This window comes from Podarcis melisellensis, assembly GCF_964234715.1.
Source record: "Podarcis melisellensis genome assembly, chromosome: 8".
In the NCBI taxonomy this organism is placed as follows: Eukaryota; Metazoa; Chordata; class Lepidosauria; order Squamata; family Lacertidae; genus Podarcis; species Podarcis melisellensis.
In genome coordinates this window covers 13,796,096-13,820,322 of record NC_138540.1, presented here as the reverse complement: position 1 = coordinate 13,820,322, position 24,227 = coordinate 13,796,096, and the positions used below count along the sequence as shown (strand labels likewise).

Genomic DNA, 24,227 nt, shown 5'->3' with positions numbered 1-24,227 from the left:
ACAAACAAGCAGAGCTCGGATTCAAACAATTATTAGAATCTTTCTTTTCAAGTGCATCTGTTAATGAATTTGGTAGATTTACCACCAAGGGCTGCCTTACCGTGTTGCCTCCCTTGGACCACTGGCCAAAATTCTCCATCTCTTCTACGAGTTCATCGCAAGCTGCGTCGGTAAATATCGGAAACCAGTAAACATCCGGGCAGGGCTAGCAAGACAGAAGAACCGTAAGAGCTCAGGGAGTATGACAGGAAGGGCAAAGGAAACTAGCAAAACAGAAATAAAGACCAAAACAGTCAGGGTTCTGGATATTTCAGGAAACATCACCTCCTGTGTGAACCCACCCCACTCCTGACCCCCCACAAAGGTTTGAGAACCTATAATGAATCTCCATTGCAAACGTTGCTTTTTTGTTGTGTATGTCACAGTCACTAGCCAATCAGTGCTGGGCAGAGCAAATGAGGGCAGAGGAAGATGAGTGAATCTCTTGAGGAAGGGAGTTCCAAAGCTCCAGGGCAATCACAGAAGAGGCACTGCTACTATGTGATTGCCCTCTGGGGTGTTTTTTCCTCAGGGAGTTCCATTCATCTCCTTTTCTGTCACTCATCCATCGGCTGACTAAGATTAATTTCTTCCATCATTTTGGCTAGTTCACACTTCGGCTTGTGCCGTACCTAGAAAGCATGAATCCCCTTGCCCCGCTGCTTTCCAAGGCAAAACCTGCTCTTTCGCGATTGATTGGAACAAAAGGCAATCCGGGGGAAACCTGAATTGCTGTTTGTTCCAATTGAGTGCTAAAGAGTGGTTTTCCCTGGGGGAAAGCAGCAGGAGAGGAAGTGTGGTAACTCTCTCTTTTTAAAAGACATTTTGATTTCTATTTTCATACGTTGTTCTGATTATCTTCTCTTAATCGTATGCTGCGTATCGGATTAGGAATACCTTGTTGAAAAGCGTTTTCTTTTAAGCTTCGTAAATAAACCAATAAATGGCAGGCAACAAAACGTCTCAGACTTTGAATGAGTGGAGAATGAAACTTATGGATTACGCAGAACTGGATAAAATGACTGGAAAAATTAGATACCAGAAAGATCACAAATTCATCGAGGACTGGGGAAAGTTTACGGATTATCTGAAAACTATATGTGATGAACAGACAACGCTAGTGGGTTTTAAGGAGGTTTTGCGATAGTACAAGATATATTGTAAAGAAGAAACAGAGATGGAAGGATAATATTAACTGGCAATATTATATATAGAAAATGCGTGAAGATAGGAAAAATGGATGATTGATGGAGGTGCTGGTGGAAGTTCAAAAACCAGAAATTTGTAAACATGGTTGTATGGACTTATTTGTAATGGAAAAATTTAATAAAAAATTATAAAAAACCCACAAAACGTCTCAGAAATAGATCGCGAAATAAAAGTGAATTCAAATACTTACGTTAAAGGATTTATAACCCACCTTTTAAAAAATCCACAAGGCAGCTTACAAAGATAAGAAATATGCTCTTGAGACGCAAGCAATATAAAATAAATTCCCATAAACACAAACAAACAAAGTGGTGCTAAACAGGATTTAAAAATAAAATAAAAATAACCACATATTAGAACCGGATAAAAGCAAAACATAGAACATTAGAAGGGCCTGCTGGATCAGAACAACAGCCAACCAGGTGCCCTAGAAGGGAGCCCACAAGCAGGATCTGAACCCAAGATCCCTCTCTCCTCCTGTGGTTTCCAGCAACTGCCATTCAGAAGCATTAGTGCCTCCAGCTACAAAGCCAAATGAATGTCTCCGGGGAAGCCACCACCGAAAAGGCCAAGCGCACCCAAACGTGGGGCCCTGGGAGCAGGCGCCTCCTTCAGTTTGCCTATGCTGCTCTTTTGGTCCTCTGCACCCCAATTCAGCAGTCCCGTTTCAAAAGAGTCAAGGGCTATTTACCGTTTCTACCAGTTTCCCTTTCAAGGCTGCAGTGTAGTTTTCGTGAATGTATTTCTCCTTCCAGTCCTGTGTCAGGAGAAAATAAGAACAGATGAATATTGGGGGGCTGGGTGGGCGAGGAAGGTGACACCTTCTTAAATCATATCCTTGTGGTGTGGGGACTAATGGGTGGCAGGAGAAATGGTTTTGTGTAAGCCATTACAGTGGCTATTAGAGACTTAAGGCTGGAACGACAAGCGTCCGCCATGTATTACCCAATGGATTGAAGATATCATGTCCTTCTGTCCATGTCTGAATGTATGGCTTATGATTGTCAATTTTATTGAGACAGCCATTTGGAGACAGGTACCCAGGGGCTCAGGGTGGCACTGTGGGTTAAACCACAGAGCCTAGGACTTGCCGATCAGAAGGTCGGCAGTTCGAATCCCCGCGACGGGGTGAGCTCCCGTTCCTCGGTCCCTGCTCCTGCCAACCTAGCAGTTCGAAAGCACATCAAAGTGCAAGTAGATCAAAAGGTACCGCTCCAGCGGGAAGGTAAACGGCATTTCCGCGTGCTGCTCTGGTTCACCAGAAGCGGCTTAGTCATGCTGACCACATGACCCGGAAGCTGTATGCCGGCTCCCTCGGCCAATAAAGCAAGATAAGCGCCGCAACCCCAGAGTCGGCCATGACTGGACCTAATGGTCAGGGGTCCCTTTACCTTACCCAGGGGCTCATGTCTGAGAAAGATCCACCCTAATTTTAAAAGCTCGGGCTGGGGTTCAAAATTAAGCTCTGTCCTATACATAACGGGTGGCCCTGGGGAAATCGCATGCCCCATGTCTCCCAAATGTTTGCAGCTGAATTAAAATTGGAAGCTCCCATTCATAAGGGGAGCCTGGCTGCAGGATCAGGCCAATGGCCCATCTAGTCCAGCTTCCTGTTCTCACAGTGGCCAACCTGATGCATCAATGGGAAGCTCACCAGCAAGACCTGAGCGCAGAAGCACTTTCCCCAGCTGTGATTCCCATCCCTGCAGCTGGGATTATTCAAACTCCCACTGGCATTATTTAAAACTGTACGGAAAATCCACATCACTGCTGAACACACAGCAGCAGAACGAGCACAGGACCTCTCCTCTTGCTCTGCTTACACATTTCTCCCTTCCCTTTTCAAACTGGTTCCTAGAGAAATCCTGCTAGCTCCTAAGTTTTGCGAAAGGTACCGCTCGCTGGGTTATTCTGCAAGAGACACCTCACCTCCGGGTTGCTGAAGATCTGCCAGAGATCGTTGTGCAGGTGGCTTGTCTGGTAAGTCTCCAGCGAGAGGATATGGCCAAACTGTTGTTGATTCGTCACAAAGAGGAAGATCCCCTGCAAACGAGGAGAACCGTTGCTCACAATTGAAAACTGGTAACCCGTGAAGCTGGGACGTGGGTGGCGCTGTTGGTAAAACCTCAGTGCCTAGGGCTTGCCGATCGCATGGTCGGCGGTTCGAATCCCCGCGGCGGGGTGAGCTCCCATCGTTTGGTCCCAGCTCCTGCCCACCTAGCAGTTCGAAAGCACCCTTAAGTGCAAGTAGATAAATAGGTACCGCTTTATAGCGGGAAGGTAAACGGCGTGTGCTGCGCTGGTGCTGGCTCGCCAGAGCAGCTTCGTCACGCTGGCCACGTGACCCGGAAGTGTCTCCGGACAGCGCTGGCCCCCGGCCTCTTAAGTGAGATGGGCGCACAACCCTAGAGTCGGACACGACTGGCCCGTACGGGCAGGGGTACCTTTACCTTTACCCTGTGAAGCCAACCCACCCTGTGGTTTCATTTCCCAGCTGGCCTAGTCTGTGGTTTTCCTCCCCACTATTCCAGAACAACACAGCTGCTTGCCCAGGAGTGTAGCGGCAAATTCTGAAGTGCAGGGTTGCTTCATGATAGCCACAGCTATGCCCCCTTCTAAGATTATGCAACCTTCTAAGAATATCCAAGGGACGCGGGTGGCGCTGTGGGTTAAACCACAGAGCCTAGGACTTTCCGATCAGAAGGTCAGCAGTTCGAATCCTCGCGACGGGGTGAGCTCCCGTTGCTCGGTCCCTGCTCCTGCCAACCTAGCAGTTCGAAAGCACGTCAAAGTGCAAGTAGATAAATAGGTACCGCTCCAGCGGGAAGGTAAGCAGCTGCTCTGGCTTGCCACATGCTGGCCACATGACCCGGAAGCTGTACGCCGGCTCCCTCGGCCAATAGAGCGAGATGAGTGCCACAACCCCAGAGTCGGCCACGACTGGACCTAATGCTCAGGGGTCCCTTTACCTTAAGAATATCCAATAATTAGGGAAGCATTGCAATGATCAGTGGAGATCTCAATGCATTGCCTGTCAGCTAGATCTACTATTTTCTGTGCATGTACACAGAACCTTAGCATTGCAGATTTGGAAGGGACCCCAAGGGTCATCTATTTCAACCCCCTCCAATGCAGGGGTAAATTATGAGTGCTCCAATATCTTCTTTTGGAGAGGCTTAAGTTGCCAACAAAGGTCCATATAGTTAAAGCCATGGTTTTCCCGGTAGTGATGTATGGAAGTGAGAGCTGGACCATAAAGAAGGCTGATCGCCGAAGAATGGATGCTTTTGAGTTATGGTGCTGGAGGAGACTCTTGAGAGTCCCATGGACTGCAAGAAGATCAAACCTCTCCATTCTGAAGGAAATCAGCCCTGAGTGCTCACTGGAAGGACAGATCCTGAAGCTGAGGCTCCAATACTTTGGCCACCTCATGAGAAGAGAAGACTCCCTGGAAAAGACCCTGATGTTGGGAAAGATGGAGGGCACAAGGAGAAGGGGACGGCAGAGGACGAGATGGTTGGACAGTGTTCTCGAAGCTACCAGCATGAGTTTGACCAAACTGCGGGAGGCAGTGGAAGACAGGAGTGTCTGGCGTGCTCTGGTCCATGGGGTCACAAAGATTAGGACATGACTAAACGACTAAACAACAACAAAAGTTGCTTTTTCTGCAAAGTTCCATTTGCAGAACTTGCACACTTTTCTCTTGAAACAGAAGCGTACAGGACAGCTCCAACTCCTTGCTGCTCTTCTCCAGAGTGACCCCAGGAGCTGATCCTCACTTCCTTCCTTTCCCTCTAGCTCCAATCAGCACCAAAGGGCGAGGAGATTCCTTCTCAGAGGCTAAAAAAGCACCTCTTTCATGCTGATTCGGTGGCTCTAGGATGCGGAAGGCAAGTACCCTGCTGCAGAGATAACAACAGCAATTCGCACACACACCCCAACCCTGCACCACGACACTTCTATTCTTGCCACACCGACCTGTTCCCGGACGTTGTGGCAGAAAGCCATGTCTGCATCTAGCTTGCCGCTGTGGAAAAAGTCGGTCTGAGTGAGCTGCGATCTCAGAATGCTGCCTTTTATCAGGTAGACGCTAGAGATGTATGGGACGTTCCAGAGGCCACTGAAAAAGGGGGAGAGAGAATTAGGCATTAACCACCCCAAGGCCTTTTACCATATACAGTTATTAAAGCGGCCATTATTATTATTTTTAGTTTCATCAGCTACCATATCTTTTCGTGTATAAGACGATGCTTTTTGCTTAAAAAAAAAAAGAGAGGCAAAAATTGGGTGTTGCGGATAGTGAATGCAGAGGGGCGGGGACGTGCGATTAATGGCAGCAGCAAGCTGGAGATTGGCAGCGACAATTGGGCGGGTGATTGGTGGCTGTGGGAAGGCCTGCTGACGATTGGCTGTGGCTATGGCAATTGGGCAGGCGATTGGCGACTGTGGCGAGGTGGGCAGGTGATTGGTGGCTGCGGCAAGTGGGCGGGTGGTGGTGATGAGCGGGCAGACAATTGGCAGCTGCAGCGAGGTGTGCGATTGGCAGTGGCTGTGGCAAGCGATCAGCAGTGTCAGGCAGGCGGGTGAGCAATTGGCGGAAGTGACCTCCCCCATCCCCCCCCCAAAGCTAAACAACTTAATTTCTTAATTTTGGGTTTAAAAAAATAGGGGTCATCTTATACATGGGGGTGTCTTATACACGGGAAAAATACGGTATATTCTAATTTTTAAAATTGGTCCATCAATTAAAAAACACATTCAAAAATCAGCCAAAGAGGCAGCATTGCTGCTTCCAACTGTGGAGGCAGAAAACAGCCATCCTGGCTGGTAGTCCTCAATAGTCCTCTTCTCCATGAATTTGTCTTCTTTTAAAGCTAGTGGTCATCGTGTGAGCATGTTCCATAGTTTAATGATGTGCTGCAAGAAGAAGCATTTTCTTTTATCCACCCCGAATCTTACAACATTCAGCTTCCTTGGATGTCCACAAGTTCTCATGTTCTGAGAGAGGGAGGGAAACTTTTCCTTATCCGCTTACTCCGTGCTGTGCAAAATTTTAAACCCCTCTGTCATGTCACCTCTCACTCGCCTTTTCTCTAAACTATAAAATCCAAAACGTTGCAATCTTTCTTCATAGGGAATCACTCAATCCATGATGTTGACTTGTTTGAAACTAGTCACGGTTCAAGTTCATGCTAACCATGGTTTGCTTGGTCCAGATGACACAACAAACTGTGATTAAGCAAAACCGGAGGCAGAAGCTCTGGAGAGAAAAGGTTGTGAGCCTGTAGCTCGATCCTACTGATGGACTATTGTTATAAGAATGCTAAGGTCTCAAATATAGAATAAATGTTCATAATTGTACAAGGCAAACACATACATAAGTATATAAACTATGTGTCTGAAATAGAACAGGAGAGCAATCCTGAAGCCATTTTGACTCTCTCAAATTGATCTCAAATATTTCTCTGCAAGGAGGAAGGAAATGGGAAATTTTTTCCTATTGGCTTTGGACTGTAGGGGCTTACACCTCCTTGCAAATACAGTCTGGCAAGTATCTGTTAAGCTGAGCAAACTCAATATGCGTAAGAGATTCAGGAACTACGGTATTTACCATCTCCAAGGAATGGCCAGACTACCCAGAAAATGCAGTCAAGTAAGGCATTCTCAGGTACCCTGGCAGACAGTAGAGAAGCAACACTCTCAAATTTCTGCTGGAGACCATCTTCCTCTGTGATGTATGTATGATGTTTTGGGGGGTGGTCTTGGGCTATAGGGTGGGCAATTTCTAAAGTCTTTATAGGAGCTTGCACACCATTGCTCTGGGTCTCTCCTACCTCCTTGCAATGAGGGGAGGGAACTCTGCTGTAACAGAAAAATAAAGATCTGTCTTGCTTCATCTCTGACTGATCATGGACTTAGGGGACTCAGGCCCTTGGGGAGTTGGGCAGCAAAAGCCAAACCCCCTTTTTTTCCTACAACACTTTGTGCTAAACTATGGTTTAGTGTGACATGGAGAAGCAGCCAAAGCTTTGTTGAAATCCTTCATAATACTCACATCCGGCGCCCCTGGACGATATCCACATAGTCCTCTGAGCGGGCATAGTAACCGTCGGCACTCAGGGCCCCCCAGAAATTTGACCACAGCTTCCCAAGGCGGCTCACAAGTGGGGCAATCACAAATCTGGGAGGTGGGGGTTAAGGAAGGCACAGAAAAGAATTGGATATTAGTGTGCATATGAACCCAAAACTTGGGGAAGTACTTCTGCTTGTACAGAGGTGGGAAGCAGTGGGATGAAAGGCAAGATAGTCCCAGGTCTACCATATTTTTCACCCTATAGGACACATTTTTTCCCCCTCCAAAAATGAAGGGGAAATGTGTGTGCGTCCTATGGGGCGAATGCAGGCTTTCGCTGAAGCCTGGAGAGCGAGAGGGGTCTGTGCGCACAGACCCCTCTCACTCTCCAGGCTTCAGGAAGCTATCTGCAAGCCTTGGGAGCCCTTGGGAGAGCTGCCTGCATCCCAAAGCCTGGGGCGTGCTGAGCAGTCGCGCCCGGGCTTCGGGTAGCTCTGCGCAAGCTGCGGGAGGGCTCCCACGGCTTGCGGAGAGCAGCCTGTTCTGGGGGATGGGGTTGGGGGAAGCTCGGGCTTCCCCCGCCCCAGTCCCGCGCCTGGGGGGAAATAATTTTTTTTCTTTATTTCCCCCCCAAAAAACTAGGTGTGTCCTATGGGCCGGTGTGCCCTATGGGGCAAAAAATACAGTATTTGGCCGAAGATTAACTTCAGAACCTGCATAAAATTAAGCCAAGTACATTTGCATAACTTCTCCAAGATTGTGGCATTTACTAAGCGAAAGGAACTATGCAGGACAATGAACTTCCAACACTGGAAAACTCCTCTGGGTTTTGATAGCCAGTCAAGCAGTTTCAAGCACATTTCCTCTTCCATAGGGGCTAGAAACTTTTAAAGATTTGAAATACGAAAGCAGAATTGCTCGAGAAACTGGAGTCCATATCTCTTTCCCCCACCCCCAAACTCACACAAAATGGTGGAGTGGAGGGGGAGACACCTTGAATAATAGAACTGTATAGCTAGGACCTCAAGTCCAACTCCTACAATGCAGGAATCATGTCTAAAATTAATAAGCCAATCCAAACAGAGACAGGCTCTGTTCCATCAAGAGAGGTTTGTTTCAATTTGGCAGCTGCATCCAGATGTGGAACGCGGAAGGACCACGCCTTCTCCCTGAACTTGCCTAAGGCACCCACAGAACAGGAAGCTGAGCTAAGCGACTCACTTGTTCTGTTCGATCAAGATCCGCAGGGCATCAGGGTTCTTCAGCACCACTTCGGCATCCAGGCTGAAGTAATATTCACAGACTGGGTCTTGCCTGCACAGGTCCCTAAAGAGGCAATAAGGAGGCAAATCAGTCAGTCAGCCAGTCTGTCCATGGCTGGCTCAAGAGGTTTTAAAGGGCAGATACTATCAAGAGTCACTGCCTATACCTTGGCCATCTCTCAACAGCAAACAAAAGGTCAGAAGTGTTACAGCATCAGGAGAGATAAAAAGGTAAAGGGACCCTTGACCATTAGGTCCAGTTGTGACCAACTCTGGGGTTGCGGCGCTCATCTCGCTTTACCGGCCGAGGGAGCCGGCGTACAGCTTCGGGTCATGGGGCCAGCATGACTAAACCACTTCTGGCCAACCAGAGCAGCACACAGAAATGCCGTTTACCTTCCCGCTGGAGCGGTACCTATTTATCTACTTGCACTTTGGAGTGCTTTCGAACTGCTAGGTTGGCAGGAGCTGGGACCGAGCAACGGGAGCTCACCCCATCACAGGGATTTGAACCAGATGTTAGTTTCTGTTTTGCCATTGAGCAGCTGCTGGGTGTCACAAGACTCTGTTTACATTCCAGAGACAGTCCAGGCTATTGGAAGTCTCACGGGAGACTAGAGACGGATGTGACGTTACTGGTTTCCTGTTCCTTTGTTTGGTTGCTCTCTGCTTTCATATAGAGAGGATGTATATTTCTTAGCTGCCTGCGTAGTAAGAAATAAAGCATAACAATGTAGCCCAAACCTCTCGTCTATTCCCTGTGCTGGGAACTCTGCTACATGAAGAATGTGTTGGGATTCGCAGGATACTGAGTAAGTCTGCAGGCTTCAACAGGCCGATGCAATACTCTGTAAAGTGCTGGGTCAGAGTGACTCAGCAGGGATATGATTGGCTATCACCTGTTTTAAAAGGAAAGCCTGTTCAACAGTGGTTGTGGTGGTTGTGCTGTGGTGTGGTGATGCTGTGGTGGAGAGTATTCGTTTGCCTTAAGGAACAGGTACTCTGTATGGACTGTTTTTGTAAATACCTGTATATAGCTCACATTAAAAAGACTGCACTGGAAAAACCTGGGACTCTGAGCGTTTCGCTAAAAAGCGCCGTGAGGAATTCGCAACAGAATGTGCCTGAGGCCTTATCAAAGGCTCAGGTCATTAAACACGTCGGGAGGCGATTCCGAAGACTTGGGGGAATAAAATGAGCTTTATCAGCTTGGCCTGAGCGGAGCTTCCAACGCCACCGACCTTCTGATCGGCAAGTCCTAGGCTCTGTGGTTTAACTCACAACGCCACCCACGTCCCTACCAGGAGAGATAGTGTGGTATAATTATTAAGAGTATTGGGCTAGGACCTGGGAGGCCCAGGTTCAAATCCCTACTCGGACATGAAGCTTACTGGTGACCACTCTCAGCCTCGCCTACCTCACAGGGTTGTTGTGGGGACAGAACGAGGGGGCGAGGAGAACAATGTGTGCCACCTTGAGCTTAATACAGTGGTACCTTGGGTTAAATACGCTTCAGGTTACATACGCTTCAGGTTACAGACTCCGCTAACCCAGAAATAGTACCTTGGGTTAAGAACTTTGCTTCAGGATGAGAACAGAAATTGTGCAGTGGCGGCGCAGCAGAAGCACCATTAGCTAAAGTGGTGCTTCAGGTTAAGAACAGTTTCAGGTTAAGAACAGATCTCCGGAACGAATTAAGTCCTTAACCTGAGGTACCATAATAATAATAATAATAATAATAATAATAATAATAATAATAGGCTTACATGCCCATGTTCCGCCCATCAGCATTCTCCACATGGTCATCTGGCCCAACCACTTTGACAGAGCGGTATTCTTGCCCGTGTTCGTTCACAAACGCCTCTACCTGGTCGAGGTGATGCTCCTCCTGGACACAAGAACACAAAGCAGAACGCCTTATACCAGAGCTGTGGCTGGTCTGGTCAAAACAGCCACGCTCACCGGCTGAGAGCTTAAAGGAGCAAAGGCTTCTGGGAGGTGAACGGCCCTCCCTAAGGATGGGACGAAGGCGCTCACCCGATTGTGGATGAAAAGCTGGATCCGTTTCTTGGGGTAGCGCAGCTTCCGCAGGCGCTGGAAGAACGGGGTGAGGAACGGGGTGGGCTGCTCGACAAAGATGCCAATCAGGACCACAGGCAGCACATCCTCCTGCGTTCAGGTACGAGGGGCGAAAAGACAAGAATACATAAATAAGACGAGACAGACCAAGACAGCCAGCCGTGATGGGCAACCTATGTTTTCAGATAAGAATGTCAACATATGCTGGATCAGGTCAAAGGCCGGCTTCAGCACTAGGGAGCCTCTTTCAGCCTGAGGGCCACATTCTCTTCTGGGCAACTTTTTGGGGGCCAGATACCAGCAGTGGGCAGGGCCAGAGGCAAAAGTGGGCGGAGCGCCGAGTGTGAATTTCACCTTTCTACAGTAGGTTAGTTTCTACACACAAACCGCTCTGTCCTCCGTCCAGACAAGCAAGATCAGGGTTCGAAGAGGCATGTTCTCTGCTCTGGGCCAGATTACACACACATGAAGGTGATGGATGGCTTGTGAAGGACCCTAAGTAAGAGGCAGGCAGGGAAGGGAAGATGTCCCAGGGTGAGAGGGTGGGGGAAGAAAGGAAAGTTCCCAGGTGAGAGCTGGGAGGGTCCATCTCTTTCTGTGTGAGAACTCCCTTTGAGAGCGGACCCTGCATTTTCTTTTCTCTGAATCATGGAATCACAGAACTGTAGATTTGGAAGGGATCATGAGAGCCACCTACTCCACGCACCCACAATGCAGGATTTTTTTTAACCCAATGTGGGGCTCAAACCCACAGCCCTGAGATGAAGAGCCTCATGCTCTACCAACTGAGCCATCCAGTTTGATCTAAATAGCAGCTGGACAGCAAAGCTAGTTTTCTTTCTCTTCTTGTATTATGAAAGAGCTTCAATAAAATCTTATGGGGGGGGGGGGAAAGGAAGAAATGCACAGGGGTAAAGAAACCTTGCTGCATTTTAAGCCACTTAAAGTAGGAAATGGGACGTGGGTGGCGCTGTGGGTTAAACCACAGAGCCTAGGACTTGCTGATCAGAAGGTCGGCGGTTCGAATCCCTGCGACGGGGTGAGCTCCCGTTGCTCGGTTCCTGCTGCTGCCAACCTAGCAGTTCAAAAGCATGTCAAAGTGCAAGTAGATAAATAGGTACCGCTCCGGCGGGAAGGTAAATGACGTTTCCGTGCGCTGCTCTGGTTCGCCAGAAGCGGCTTAGTCATGCTGGCCACAAGACCCGGAAGCTGTACGCCGGCTCCCTTGGCCAATAAAGTGAGATGAGCGCCGCAACCCCAGAGTCAGCCACGACTGGACCTAATGGTCAGGGGTCCCTTTAAAGCAGGAAAGGATGCATTTCAAGCAAAGCAAAATAACTCAATGGGGGTGTGAAGGAGAGGAGGGGCGTGTGGCCTGGAAATATGGTGTGCAGCCAGATGTTTCTGATTGTAATACTGTGCTTTTAGTCTGTATACTACTTTGCAATACTGGTTATGAGAGTGTGGCTTGTAAGTATCAAAATAAATAAATAAATTAAAAATAAGAGAGAGGTCCAGTGATCCACTTGAGGCCCCTGGAGGTGAGGTTCCCCACCCAGGTTCCAGAATCCGATTTCTAACATTGGCCAACTAGGTACAGTGGTACCTCGGGTTAAGTACTTAATTCATTCCGGAGGTCCGTTCTTAACCTGAAACTGTTCTTAACCTGAAGCACCACTTTAGCTAATGGGGCCTCCTGCTTCTGCTGCACCGCCGGAGCACGATTCCTGTTCTCATCCTGAAGCAAAGTTCTTAACCCGAGGTACTATTTCTGGGTTAGCGGAGTCTGTAACCTGAAGCATATGTAACCCGAGGTACCACTGTACTTCTAGGAAACTCACCAGCACAGCATGAAGGCAACAGACCAGGAACCAGGTGTCATGGGGACTACACCAGCTCCTATCAGCCCAAGCCAGCAGGGCCACCGGTCAGGGACGATGGGAATTGTTGCCCAGCAAAATCGGGAGGACCACAGCTTTCCCATCCTTCCATCACAAAAAGGCAAGAGTCGCGACGGGGATAGCTAGCGAGCAATGAAGGCCTCATCCCAGGAAGGAGAACCTGTAGCCTACAATACCCTGCTGGGACTCCAGCTTGCACCAGCCCCAACCAGAATGGGCAATGGCTGGGAATGGGGGTGGTGGGAGTTTTAGCAGAGGTGGCTAGGCGCAGCAATGGCAAGTGATGGTCTAGCTCAGTGTTTCCCAACCGGTGTTCCGCGGCACACTAGTGTGCCGCGAGACCTTGCCTGGTGTGCCGTGGGAGGGAGGCGGGCGAGAGGCGGGGCGGCGGCGGCGAGGATCCGCGTCGAGCCGGGGGCGGCTCCGCGGTGGCGGTGCCGAGGTTTCTCTCTCCATTCTCCCCTCACACACACACACAGGAAATAACACAGGATCAGCTGACAGGACCCGGCCAATGGGGCGGCGGCGGGGCAGCGCGCGCAAAAGGGAGGAGCGCGAGACAGCGGACGAGGAGGAGGCCGGCATGTCCGGGCAGCAGCATGGAGCCTTGCATGTCCTTTCAGCCCCGCACCCACCGCAGACCCCTTCCTATGCCACTGGTAGCTAGGCGAGGCGGGGGGCACTGGGCGCCACACCTCGGCGCCTGCAGCGTGCCTGAGCCATGCGTCTGCGGGCGAACTGCCCGCAAGCTCCGCTCTGGCCTCTGCCCACCGCCTCAGCCTCCCTACAGCTGAGGGGGAGGCTGCAGCGAGGCTCCACGCAGCGCGCCCTGCCATGGCTCGCCCCCATGGCACTCGCCCCTGGCTGCAGGACGCGCGCGCCGCCCCGGGCCCCTGAGCGGCTAGCTGCGCCGCTGCGCTGAGCGCAAGGAATACGTCCTCTCCGAGTTCGGCGTCGTCTTCGTGGGCAGTGCGAACCGCATCTCCAGCTTCGGGTGGAACTTTGGCCAGGTAGGGGGAAGCCTTTGGGCGGGGGGGGGGTGGAGACCGGGGTGGGGAGGGGTTAGGAGAGACGCTACCGGCGCCGTCCAGAAATGCCCAGAGCAACTGGAGCTCAGCTACGCGCACACATGCACCCTCCAAATCCCGTTTCCCACCCCTTTCTCAAAAGAAGAGAGAAAAAATGGGTCCTGGGTGTGAAACCAAAGGACCTTTCCAGCTCCTCCTCAATTCCAGGTGTGGATGGCAATGCCTCGTGTCTCCTCCCCCGCGACCAGAGCACACTTCCTAGGCTGGTTGGACGGTCCCTGGGGGTCTTCGGGTTGCCATATTTTGAAGAGCAAAAAACAGGACACATTTGTCGACTTCTGCTTTTAGCTATGGATCAGTGGCCTAGCGTGGGGGGTGCAGGGGGGGCCGGCCACACCGGGCGCAACATCTGGGGGTTAGTGTTAGGGGGCGCAAATCCACGGGTTAGGGGGCGCAAATTACTTGCATTGCCCCGGGTGCTGACAACCCACGCTACGCCACTGCGGCCCTGAACGAGCAGGAGAAGGAGCTCAAGTGACGCTGCGCGCTGACGTCACGGGGCTGTAATGGTGGTGTGCCTCGATATTTTTTTCATCAAACAAGTGTGCCTTTGCCCAAAAAAGGTTGGGAAACACTGGTCTAGCTCAGCGAGTGGAGAATGTGTGTGACTCTTCGGTTGTTGTCCAACTCCCACCAGCCAGCACGGCTGATGAACAAGGCATGATGGGAGTTGGAGTCCGAATCAGGGCCCACGGGTATCCCAGCCTCCCCAACAAGCCAGCTGGTCCTTACTTTCAGGTCTGCAAGGCTCTTCAAGCTTTCGTTGCAAACCGTGCAGCCCGTCTCAAAGGTCCAGGTCCGAGGGATGTAGTTCCCCAGGTAGTTCAGCTGCAGCTGTTGAGAAGAGAGAAAGATTCCCAGATTCTTAGTGGCAAAGCTGGGACAGAAGCGCTCGCTTTGCCCTGTTAAGTCTAGTCTAAGAACATGAAACTGGATTGTTTCAAAGGCCCATCTTGTTCTCCAAGTGGCTGCCTAGGTGCTCCAAAAATAGAAATCTGCAAGTGGGGCCCGAGTTCAAGAAGCGCTCTCCTGTCCTTGGGACACTTTGGAGAAAAGGCGAGCGAGAGGTGAGATGGGAGAAGTTTACAGAATTATACATGGCATGGAGAGAAAAAGTTTTTTCTCCCTCTCTTGTGACACTAAAAATCACAGCCGACGGTTCGGGACAGATGAAAAGAAATCCTTCTTCCCGCAGTGCAGGGTTAAACTGTGGAACTCACTGCCACAGGAGGCAGTGATGGCCATGCATCTGGATGACTTGAAAAGAGGATCAGGCAAATTCATGGAGGAGGACAGGGCTATTGATGGCTCCGAGCCACGATGGCTCTGCTTTCAGATGCTTCTGAATGCCAATTGCCAGAAACCACAGGAGATTGTGGTCAGATCCTGCTTCAGGGTTTCCCACAGGTCGGCCACTGTGAGACTAGATGGGCCACTGGCCTGATCCAGCAGCCAGGTTCTGCTTAGGTCCATATGGTTCTGGAACATCCTGACTCGCCTTACCTTGGTGGGGCCGTTGCCATGAATGACAACCGCGAGGGTGTCATATGCGAGGTTCCGTGCTCTCACGTGCCCGTTCTCAAACTTCAGGACCACCTCATCTTAAAAAAAAGAGGGAGAGAACAGAAGGAAACAATGAACTACCATGCTTTTCCGTGTACAGTGGTACCTTGGTTACGTACTTAATTCATTCCAGAGGTCCGTTCTTAACCTGAAATTGTGCTTAACCTGAAGCACCACTTTAACTAATGGGGACTCCCGCTGCCGCCCCAAAATTTCTGTTCTTATCCTGAAGCAAAGTTCTTAACCGGAGGTAATATTTATGGGTTAGCGGAGTCTGTAACCTGAAGTGTATGTAACCCGAGGTACCACTGTATAACACACACCCATGTATAAGACGCCCCCTATTTTGGGGGACTCAAATTTAAGAAAATGGGGGGAGATGGCACAAAGTTGTTTTTGAGGGATTACCCAGAGTTGTTTAGCCTTTTTTAGGGGGGAATGCCGAAAATCGCTCACTCGCACACACCACTATATCCGCCTCTTACCTATCCCCTCTCCGGCAGAAGCAGCAAATCGCCCACCCAACTGCCGCAGCGGCGGCCAATCAACAACACTCATTGACGCAGCAAACAATAACATGCACAATAGCCGCTGACAGCCACAGCAGCCACCAATCAAACGTCCACCCTATGCACTATCCATGTATAAGACGACCCCCACTTTTTAGCATGATTTTAAAGGGGGAAAACCTAGTCTTATACATGGAAAAGTACGGTATATGCATTGTGATATTCAGTCAAGCTTCAGTCAGTCAATTAAAGGTGCAACCCATGGATAGGAACCTAGAAAGATGCTTTTTATCAGCTGGGGCTGATGGGAATTGCAGTTCAAAAAGTCTGGAGAATAGGAAGCTGCCTTTATATTGAGTCAGACCCATTGGTCCATTCAGCTCAGTATACCGACTGGCGGAGGATCTCCAGTTTCATAGAATTGTGGAGTTGGAAGGGAACCTCAAGGATTGTCTAGTCCCAACCCCCTGCCATGCAGAAATCTCAACTAGATCAAACAGAATAGATGGCCATCTAAGCAGCTGGAGATATTGGGGATTGAACCTGGGACCCCCTGTATGCAAGGCAGATGCTCTATCACTGAGCCACAACACCAGATTGGGGAAAGCTGGTCCAGATAGATAGAAGAGGCCCAGGAAGAGATCCCTCGAGTCAGCTGGCGGCTACTCAGTTTAACAATATCTGGAGGGCTGCAGGTTCCCTGTCCATGATGCTATGAACTATGACTGTGATCGGTGTTGCCTCTGTGTGCTTGTTTGTAAACAAAATAAAACACAATGTTTTGAGAGAGTAACAATCACCTACACCCCCTACGATCTAGTTTTGGTTCCTGCCATAGCCTTAGGCAACGTTTTTTGCTGCTACTTGCATCAAAAGCTCAGCCAAAACCTGCTTTTGTTCAGGGCATGCAGAGATCAGAGCAGCCTGAATGATATGGATTAAGAAACTTCCACAATGCCCACTCATTTCAAAGGGCCCATTCATTTATTACCATTTATATCCCGTCCTTCCTTCTGAAGGCGCCCAGGACAGCAAGCACTTTTAAAAATTATCAAATAAAATCATTTAACTCCCTGTCAACAGGCAGGGAGTTTCACCGTTGAAAACCTGACTCCTCACAAACCCAGAACTGAAGTTGCACAAATGCAAGACACTTCTCCATCTCCTTTCCCAGATGCTCACCTAGGGCTCCATTCAGGTTTTGAAATATCCGACACCTGTGATCCAAAGTGATATTGATGTTCGCCTATGGGGGAGACAAAATAAAATAGAAATCACATTATCGTAACGGCTGGAAAAGGGGTTTTGAAAGGCCATGAAGCCTGGCTCTTCTCTCTAAAGGTAGAGCAAAATGTCTGTTTACACCAGACAGGTACAAATCGTGGACCACCAAGTCATTTCAATACTGTCCACTTGTGGGTGGTGGATTTTTAAATTTGCAAAGAGCTCCAGCAAAGGAACAATTTTCAGCTCCCTCCTATTCCTTAGAAGCCTTATCCACCCCACACCTGATATCCTTGTGGGCCGAATGACGAGCATCCGGTGGCCAAGTTTGGCTCAAGGGCCACAGGTTCCCAAACAAGTACAGTGGTTGTTGCTGTTTAGTTGTTTAGTCATGTCCGACTCTTCGTGACCCCATGGACCAGAGTACGCCAGGTACAGTGGTACCTCGGGTTAAGTACTTAATTTGTTCCGGAGGTCCATTCTTACTCTAAAACTGTTCTTAACCTGAAGCACCACTTTAGCTAATGGGGCCTCCCGCTGCTGCCGTGCCACCGAAGCACGATTTCTGTTCTCATCCTGAAGCAAAGTTCTTAACCTGAAGCACTATTTTTGGGTTAGCGGAGTCTGTAACCTGAAGCGTATATAACCTGAAGCGTATGTAACCCGAGGTACCACTGTAGCTTTATTTCATTACATATAGATAATTTAGGGGTTGTTTGAGCACCCAATAGCTTGTTTTATGTTCTATGTGTATTAGGATTGATTGTAAATAAAATATTCATTTTTATTAAAACGGGGAGAAAGTAACTACATTTTAAAAAGCTCGCTTGGCACACATGCACACAGCTTCTCTGCACCCTGAATTTACCCGTTTTTCTGGATCCAAGAAGACTTTCGTATAAAACAGCTGGTCGCTATCACTGTCAAGACCATCCCAATCTGCTACAAGCTTGTAGAGGTGTGAAGCATAGCCTATGAACCCTGTCAGGAAGAGAGAGAGAGACGGAAGAATTAACTTTCCCTTTTTTGCCTTCAAGGTCAAGAAACATTCCAGGCCACATTAAATACCTAAATGCAAGCGTCAACAACTCTGGTTTCTAAAGAATAAGAAATACCGTATTTTTCGCTCCATAAGACGCACCAGACCATAAGGCACACCTAGTTTTTGGAGGAGGAAAACAAGGAAAAAGAATATTCTGAATCTCAGAAGCCAAAACAGCAAGAGGGATCTGGCTTCTGGGATAGCCTCTAGCTGTCCTGGCTTCTGGGACAGCCGCGCCAAGCCTCTTCAGGGTAGCAGGGTGAAGGGTCCCCCTGCCCGGAAGGGACTAAAGCAGAAGCCAGGACAGGAAGCGGGATCGCTGCACAGGGCAGTGGGATGAAGGCTCCCCCTGCCCGAAGAGGCTGCGCGTGGCTAAGGTAGAAGCCAAGAGAGGTGCTTCACTGAAGGGGCGCTGCGCAGAGAGGGAGAGCTGCGCAGCACCCCTTCAGCGAAGCGGGAGGAGGAACAGGTGGATAGGAGGATCTATTGGCTACTTTTAAAATGAGGCTGCATTTCAAACTGCATTTTAACCTGTGTTTTAAATTGGTCCCCCCCATTATGTTTTTACTGTGATTTTATTGGTGTTAGCCGCCCTGAGCCCGGCTCTGGCCGGGGAGGGCGGGGTATAAATAAAATTTATTATTATTATAGCTAGAATGGCTGTGCTCTGCCAACATGGCTGAAGGCAGCAAAGCTTCTGGTTACCAGTTGCTGGAAAACACAGGAAGGGAGAAAGTGCTCTTGTGCTTGGGATTTTTTTATTCTTGCGTTCTTGCGTTTTGAAACTTGAACCCAATTCCTGCTCTCTCATTCCTCTCCCCCCCCAATTTTTTTTATTGATTTTCCAAAAAAATTCAACAAACAAACAAACATAAATCTTAACTGTACTTAATCCAATCTTAGTAACATTGTTAAATGACTTCTTCTAATTCCCCTGGCTGAATTTCAGTGCATATCATTGTAACAGTTTTCCTAAACCCATTTTCTCATAAAATTAACTTAATCACTTAACATCTTTCTTTCTTTTCATTTTAACTTTAAACATATTAGTCTCTAACATCCCATATTTAAATCCTAAGCCAATCTGGTGTTTGCAAGTTTTTCCCAGTTAAATTATCTTAACATATTTAACTAAATAGTCTTTAAATTTCAACCATTCCGCCTGCTCTCTCATTCCTGGTTACTCCTCCAATGCTCCACGCCGCAGCTCCAGTCCCTCTTACCTCCGGATCCGAGGAATCGCTTCCCTTCCCGGACCTGGGGGTACTTTCCTTCCAGCCTTCGGTCGGGGTAAATTAGGGTCTCCGACGAGAAGACGACTTTGGCCTTAGCTTGCCTGAATTTCTTCAGGAGTTCTGCCGGGCCTGAAGCAAATATGACGTCATAGCTGCAGGGGAGGAAACGGGGAGGAAAGGATGATATCAGAAAGAACAGGAAGAAGAATTCAAAGAGGTGCTTCTGCTGGGAAAGGTATAGAAGTTATTTTTCCTTACTGGTCTGTGACAAGGGAGGCTTAGTTATGGGATGGGTCCCTCTGGATTTTGCTGAACTAAAACTCCCACCAGCCTCTGCAAACACGGCTAGTGGCCAGGGATGATGGGAGCTGTAGCGTAGCAACATCTGGAGCATGAATAATAATAATAATAATAATAATAATAATAATAATAATAATAATAATTTAATATTTATACCCTGCCCATCTGGCTGGGTTTCCCCAGCCACTCTGGGCGGCTTCCAACAAAACACTAAAATTCAATAACCTATTAAACAGTAAAAGCTTTCCTAAACAGGGCCGCCTTCAGATGTCTTCTAAAAGTCTGGTAGTTGTTTTTCTCTTTGACATCTGGTGGGAGGGCATTCCACAGGGCGGCCGCCACTACCGAGAAGGCCCTCTGCTTGGTTCTCTGTAACTTGGCTTCTTGCAGCGAGGGAGCCACCAGAAGGCCCTCGGCGCTGGACCTCAGTGTCCGGGCAGAACGATGGAGCTGGAGACGCTCCTTCAGGTATACTGGACCGAGGCCGTTTAGGGCTTTAAAGGTCAGCACCAACACTTTGAATTGTGCTCGGAAACGTAAAAGGTTCTCCTACACCTGCGTTCGGGAGAATGGGATGCTGCCCCCACAAACCTGTCTGCCCTTAGCCAGCCTCCACCTGCCTGCCTTTCTTACCACCCGATCTGCACAGAACACACTGCTTATGGTCTCCTGACCTCTCTGTGAAGAGGATGATCAAATCCTCCTTCTCTGCATATTCTTCCAAAGCTGACTTTAAGAGACGGATCTTCTGACCACCTCCTGTCGTCCTTTTATTCTCTCCTCCATGCCACTCCTCTCCTAATCCCAGGACCTAGAGGGTGAAAGCAGATTTGCAATGAAGCCTTTCTTTGCCCAAGTTCTCTGCTTCAACGGGTTAGCACCTGTGCATTTATAATAATAATAATAATAATAATAATAATAATAATAATAATAATAATTTATTATTTATACCCCGCCCATCTGGCTGAGTTTCCCCAGCCACTCTGGGCAGCTCCCAATCAAGTGTTAAAAACAGTACAGCGTTAAATATTAAAAACTTCCCTTCAGATGTCTTTTAAAGATAGGATAGCTGCTTATTTCCTTCACATCTGAAGGGAGGGTGTTCCACAAGGTGGACGCCACTACCAAGAAGGCCCTCTGTCCGGTTCCCTGTAACCTCACTTCTCGCAATGAGGGAACCGCCAGAAGGCCCTCAGAGCTGGACCTCAGTGTCCGGGCAGAACAATGGGGATGGAGACGCTCCTTCAGGTATACTGGACCGAGGCCGTTTAGGGCTTTAAAGGTCAACACCAACACTTTGAATTGTGCTCAGAAACGTACTGGGAGTCCAAAGGTAGCAATTTCATTCCCATACTGCTGGGCAGGAAGACAGCTGTCAAATTTTCTATGGATCTTTAAACCAAAACATTTGGAACTGTGTCTTTGAATCACAGGTCATGCACAGAACATTAACACGGTATGTTGACAAGGCATATTGTGTAATGTGAAATGAGTTGGGCTTTGAATGTGAGATGAAAGCTGCATGGAGAAGGTCTTTCCTATGTCTTAAGGCAAATGCCACAACCTAGTGATAGAGCATCTGCTTTGAAAGCAGAAGGTTCCAGGTTGAACCCACAGCATCTTTAGTTAGGGCTAGGAATAAGGTTACCAGATTTTATTCAATGAATCCGGTGACACTTTTCAACTTCAATGGATTCTGTATGGGGACTGATTTGTAAACGGGGGCATCTGGTAACCTTAGCTAGAAATGCCCCCTGCCTGAAACCCCAGAGAGCTGCTGCCAGTCCGTGTAGACAACATGGAGCTAGATGACTAAGGTAAATTGATTGGAAATTAGTATTGGAAAACTGCTACAATGAGATATATGGAAATACAGCTAGAGGGATTCGAGGAAGTCATCTGACAATGGTAACAAAAATATGATTATAACAGGATAAACGTTTGTATGTTTGTTTGTTTTTTATATAGTAATGTTTTTTCTTTTTTGTTTATGTTTGGAAGAAATTTGGAAAACCAATAATTTTTTTTTAAAAAAAACCCCAAAACATGGAGCTATGTGGACCAATGGGTCTGACTTCCTGTCCCACTTCTTGTGTCATTATTTCCACGTAACTCAAAATCTCCTGGCATCACCTTGACATTGTAGTTGAAGAACTGGGCTGATCTTCTGAACCGTTTGAATCCTTCCGTCTCCTTGGTGGCCACAGTAAGAACCAATAAATTATCTGGATGGAGGAAGAAGGAAAATTTAGGTAGTTGTCTCCCAATCAAGAAGGTCCTACTTTTACTCAATCAAAGGTAAGAATATTAAGAAGAGCCCTAAACCACAGAGCCTAGGACTTGCCGATCAGAAGGTCGGCGGTTTGAATCCCCGCAACGGGGTGAGCTCCCGTTGCTTGGTCCCTGCTCCTGCCAACCTAGTAGTTCAAAAGCACGTCAAAGCGCAAGTAAATAAATAGGTACCGCTCCGGCGGCGTTTCCATGCGCTGCTTTGGTTCGCCAGAAGCGGCTTAGTCATGCTGGCCACATGACCCGGAAGTTGTACGCCGGCTCCCTCGGCCAGTAAAGCAAGATGAGCACCGCAACCCCAGAGTCGTCCACGACTGGACCTAATGGTCAGGGGTCCCTTTACCTTTTACCTTACCAGAATAGTAAAGAATTCAGTAGGCTATTAAGAGCTGAGACAGAATCTCTAGTGGCAGTCAATGACACTAAAGGCTTGGTTCCTTGTTGATGTCAAATGAGCCTCACCAAGTCAGGGAATGACCAGTGACACTCCTTCAGATGATCTCAGTGATCATGCCAGGATGTAAGGGTTCAGGCAGTCCCTGAAACTGAGAGCCAGGGCAATTCTTGGCTCCCTTCCACTGAAAAGCTCTCCTACTACTGTTTGGGCAGTTGAAAAGAAGAGTTGGTTGCGGAGGGGGGGGGGGGGAGAACCTTTCAGAAACAAAGCCTGCTGTACCAAGCCTTTCAAAGAAGGCTAGAGAAGAGGAACCAAACCAAACAGGAAGCCCTCAAAGCATCAAGGAGCGGAAAGCTGATCTGCACATCTGAGACGGCCTGCTTGTCCACTTGGATTAAAGGGGAGGGGAACGAAAGTTTACCTTTGATTTCACATGGGCAAATCTCCCGTTCAAGGGCTCCTTTTCTGACCATTATGCAAGCGTAACAGACCAGTGCCTTTGGCCCTGCATCTGAGCAGGCTACTGTTGTGTTTTGACTCCTGCGGCCTGCTCTTACAGCCCCTGGCAGTCACGTTCTGCCTTCCAGATGTCACCCAGACTAAATATAATGCAACTCTCCTCTCCCCATATCCCCTTTTATGCCTACTTAGAAGGGAAGGTGGGAGGAGGGGGAAGTATCAAAAAGTCTGCAATCTCCATTTGGTCCCATGGGTTATTAAGCGGAGAAGACAGCTATTGATGGAGAGAATTCTCAGTGGCTATAGCTTTGCCTCCACAGTTGCTGGAAACTTCAGGAGGGCATAATGCTCTTGTGCTCAAATCCTGCTTGGGGGTTTCCAACAGACACCTGGCTGGCCACTGTGAAAACAGGATGCTGGACTAGATGGGCCACTGTCCAAACTACATGAAAGAAGATTCCACCTAAACATTAGGAAGAACTTCCTGACAGTAAGAGCTGTTCGACAGTGGAATTTGCTGCCAAGGAGTGTGGTGGAGTCTCCTTCTTTGGAGGTCTTTAAGCAGAGGCTTGACAACCATATGTCAGGAGTGCTCTGATGGTGTTTCCTGCTTGGCAGGGGGTTGGACTCGATGGCCCTTGTGGTCTCTTCCAACTCTATGATTCTATGATTCTATGCCCTGAAGTGGCTCTTCTTATGTTCTTACAGAAGCGAATATTTGCGGGTGGCGGGTAGACACTGGAGAATGGACTAGTGAGGACACATGGGGCACCGCCACACCACCCTCAATCTTACTTCACCCACCTGCCAGCCCAGGAGGTGGCCCTGCCTGCCAGTGTCTTTCTCCTTTGTCTCAGTGTTGCTCTGGCGCCCCCTACTGTTGGGCTCCCCACCTTCTGCCCCATCAGTTTCAATGGGCGCCAACCACCAGTGTGGGTGTGTACAAAAAGAGACCCTCTGAAATGAGAGTCTTGCACAAAATCACTTTCCCAACAAAACGCTGCAAAGACAAAGCTGAGAGGCAGCTGTGGGGAAAGGATCCAGGAAAGTCTACAGCTGTAAAGACCCTAGAAAGTTGTTTAAGCCCCGCTGTCGGATTTCTTCCACATTCCCAAACGCCCTTTCCAGCGTTCCATGCAGAAACACGCTCCAGCCAGGAACGCTATTGCTCCCAAGTGCCCAGTTAATGCTTCCTGCAGGTCCAGGAAATGCATCCAGATGTAGCAGCAAACAACATCTGGTGCGTCAATCAGGAGGATCAGTGACACCGGATATGTAAGGAACACTATTGCATTGTGCTTTGGGAGATGCGCATGCATATCTAACATTCTAAAATCTGCTGACGTTGCCTGAATGCATTCTCCAACACATTGGCCATGCAGAATTTGATCTCCTGGGGAAGAGAGAGAAGGCAGTAAATATATTTTGATTTTTTTTCCCCCACTGGAAAGGGCGGTAGCTCAGTGGCAGAGCACCTGCTTTGTATGCAGAAGGTCCCGGGTTCAATCCCCTGCATCTCCAGGCAGCGCTGAGAAAGACTCCTGTCTGCAACAACCCT

The 24,227-nt window shown here is 48.7% G+C and overlaps 1 protein-coding gene across 1 annotated transcript in view; it reads right to left on the bottom strand.

Annotated features, from left to right (window-relative positions):
• The window catches only part of PLOD1 (procollagen-lysine,2-oxoglutarate 5-dioxygenase 1), a 34,147-nt gene that overhangs the window by 6,637 nt on the left and 3,283 nt on the right, over window positions 1-24,227 (bottom strand). Inside the window, exons 2-16 of the mRNA XM_081923595.1 lie at window positions 21,658-21,749; window positions 20,199-20,335; window positions 19,213-19,376; window positions 17,816-17,928; window positions 16,906-16,969; window positions 15,155-15,252; window positions 14,384-14,485; window positions 10,621-10,752; window positions 10,350-10,471; window positions 8,543-8,647; window positions 7,304-7,429; window positions 5,227-5,368; window positions 3,178-3,291; window positions 1,940-2,005; window positions 101-205 (exon numbers count right to left, since the gene is read on the bottom strand). Coding sequence (XP_081779721.1) covers window positions 101-205; window positions 1,940-2,005; window positions 3,178-3,291; window positions 5,227-5,368; window positions 7,304-7,429; window positions 8,543-8,647; window positions 10,350-10,471; window positions 10,621-10,752; window positions 14,384-14,485; window positions 15,155-15,252; window positions 16,906-16,969; window positions 17,816-17,928; window positions 19,213-19,376; window positions 20,199-20,335; window positions 21,658-21,749 — 1,682 coding nt within the window. The remainder of the gene's footprint in view (window positions 1-100; window positions 206-1,939; window positions 2,006-3,177; window positions 3,292-5,226; window positions 5,369-7,303; window positions 7,430-8,542; window positions 8,648-10,349; window positions 10,472-10,620; window positions 10,753-14,383; window positions 14,486-15,154; window positions 15,253-16,905; window positions 16,970-17,815; window positions 17,929-19,212; window positions 19,377-20,198; window positions 20,336-21,657; window positions 21,750-24,227) is intronic.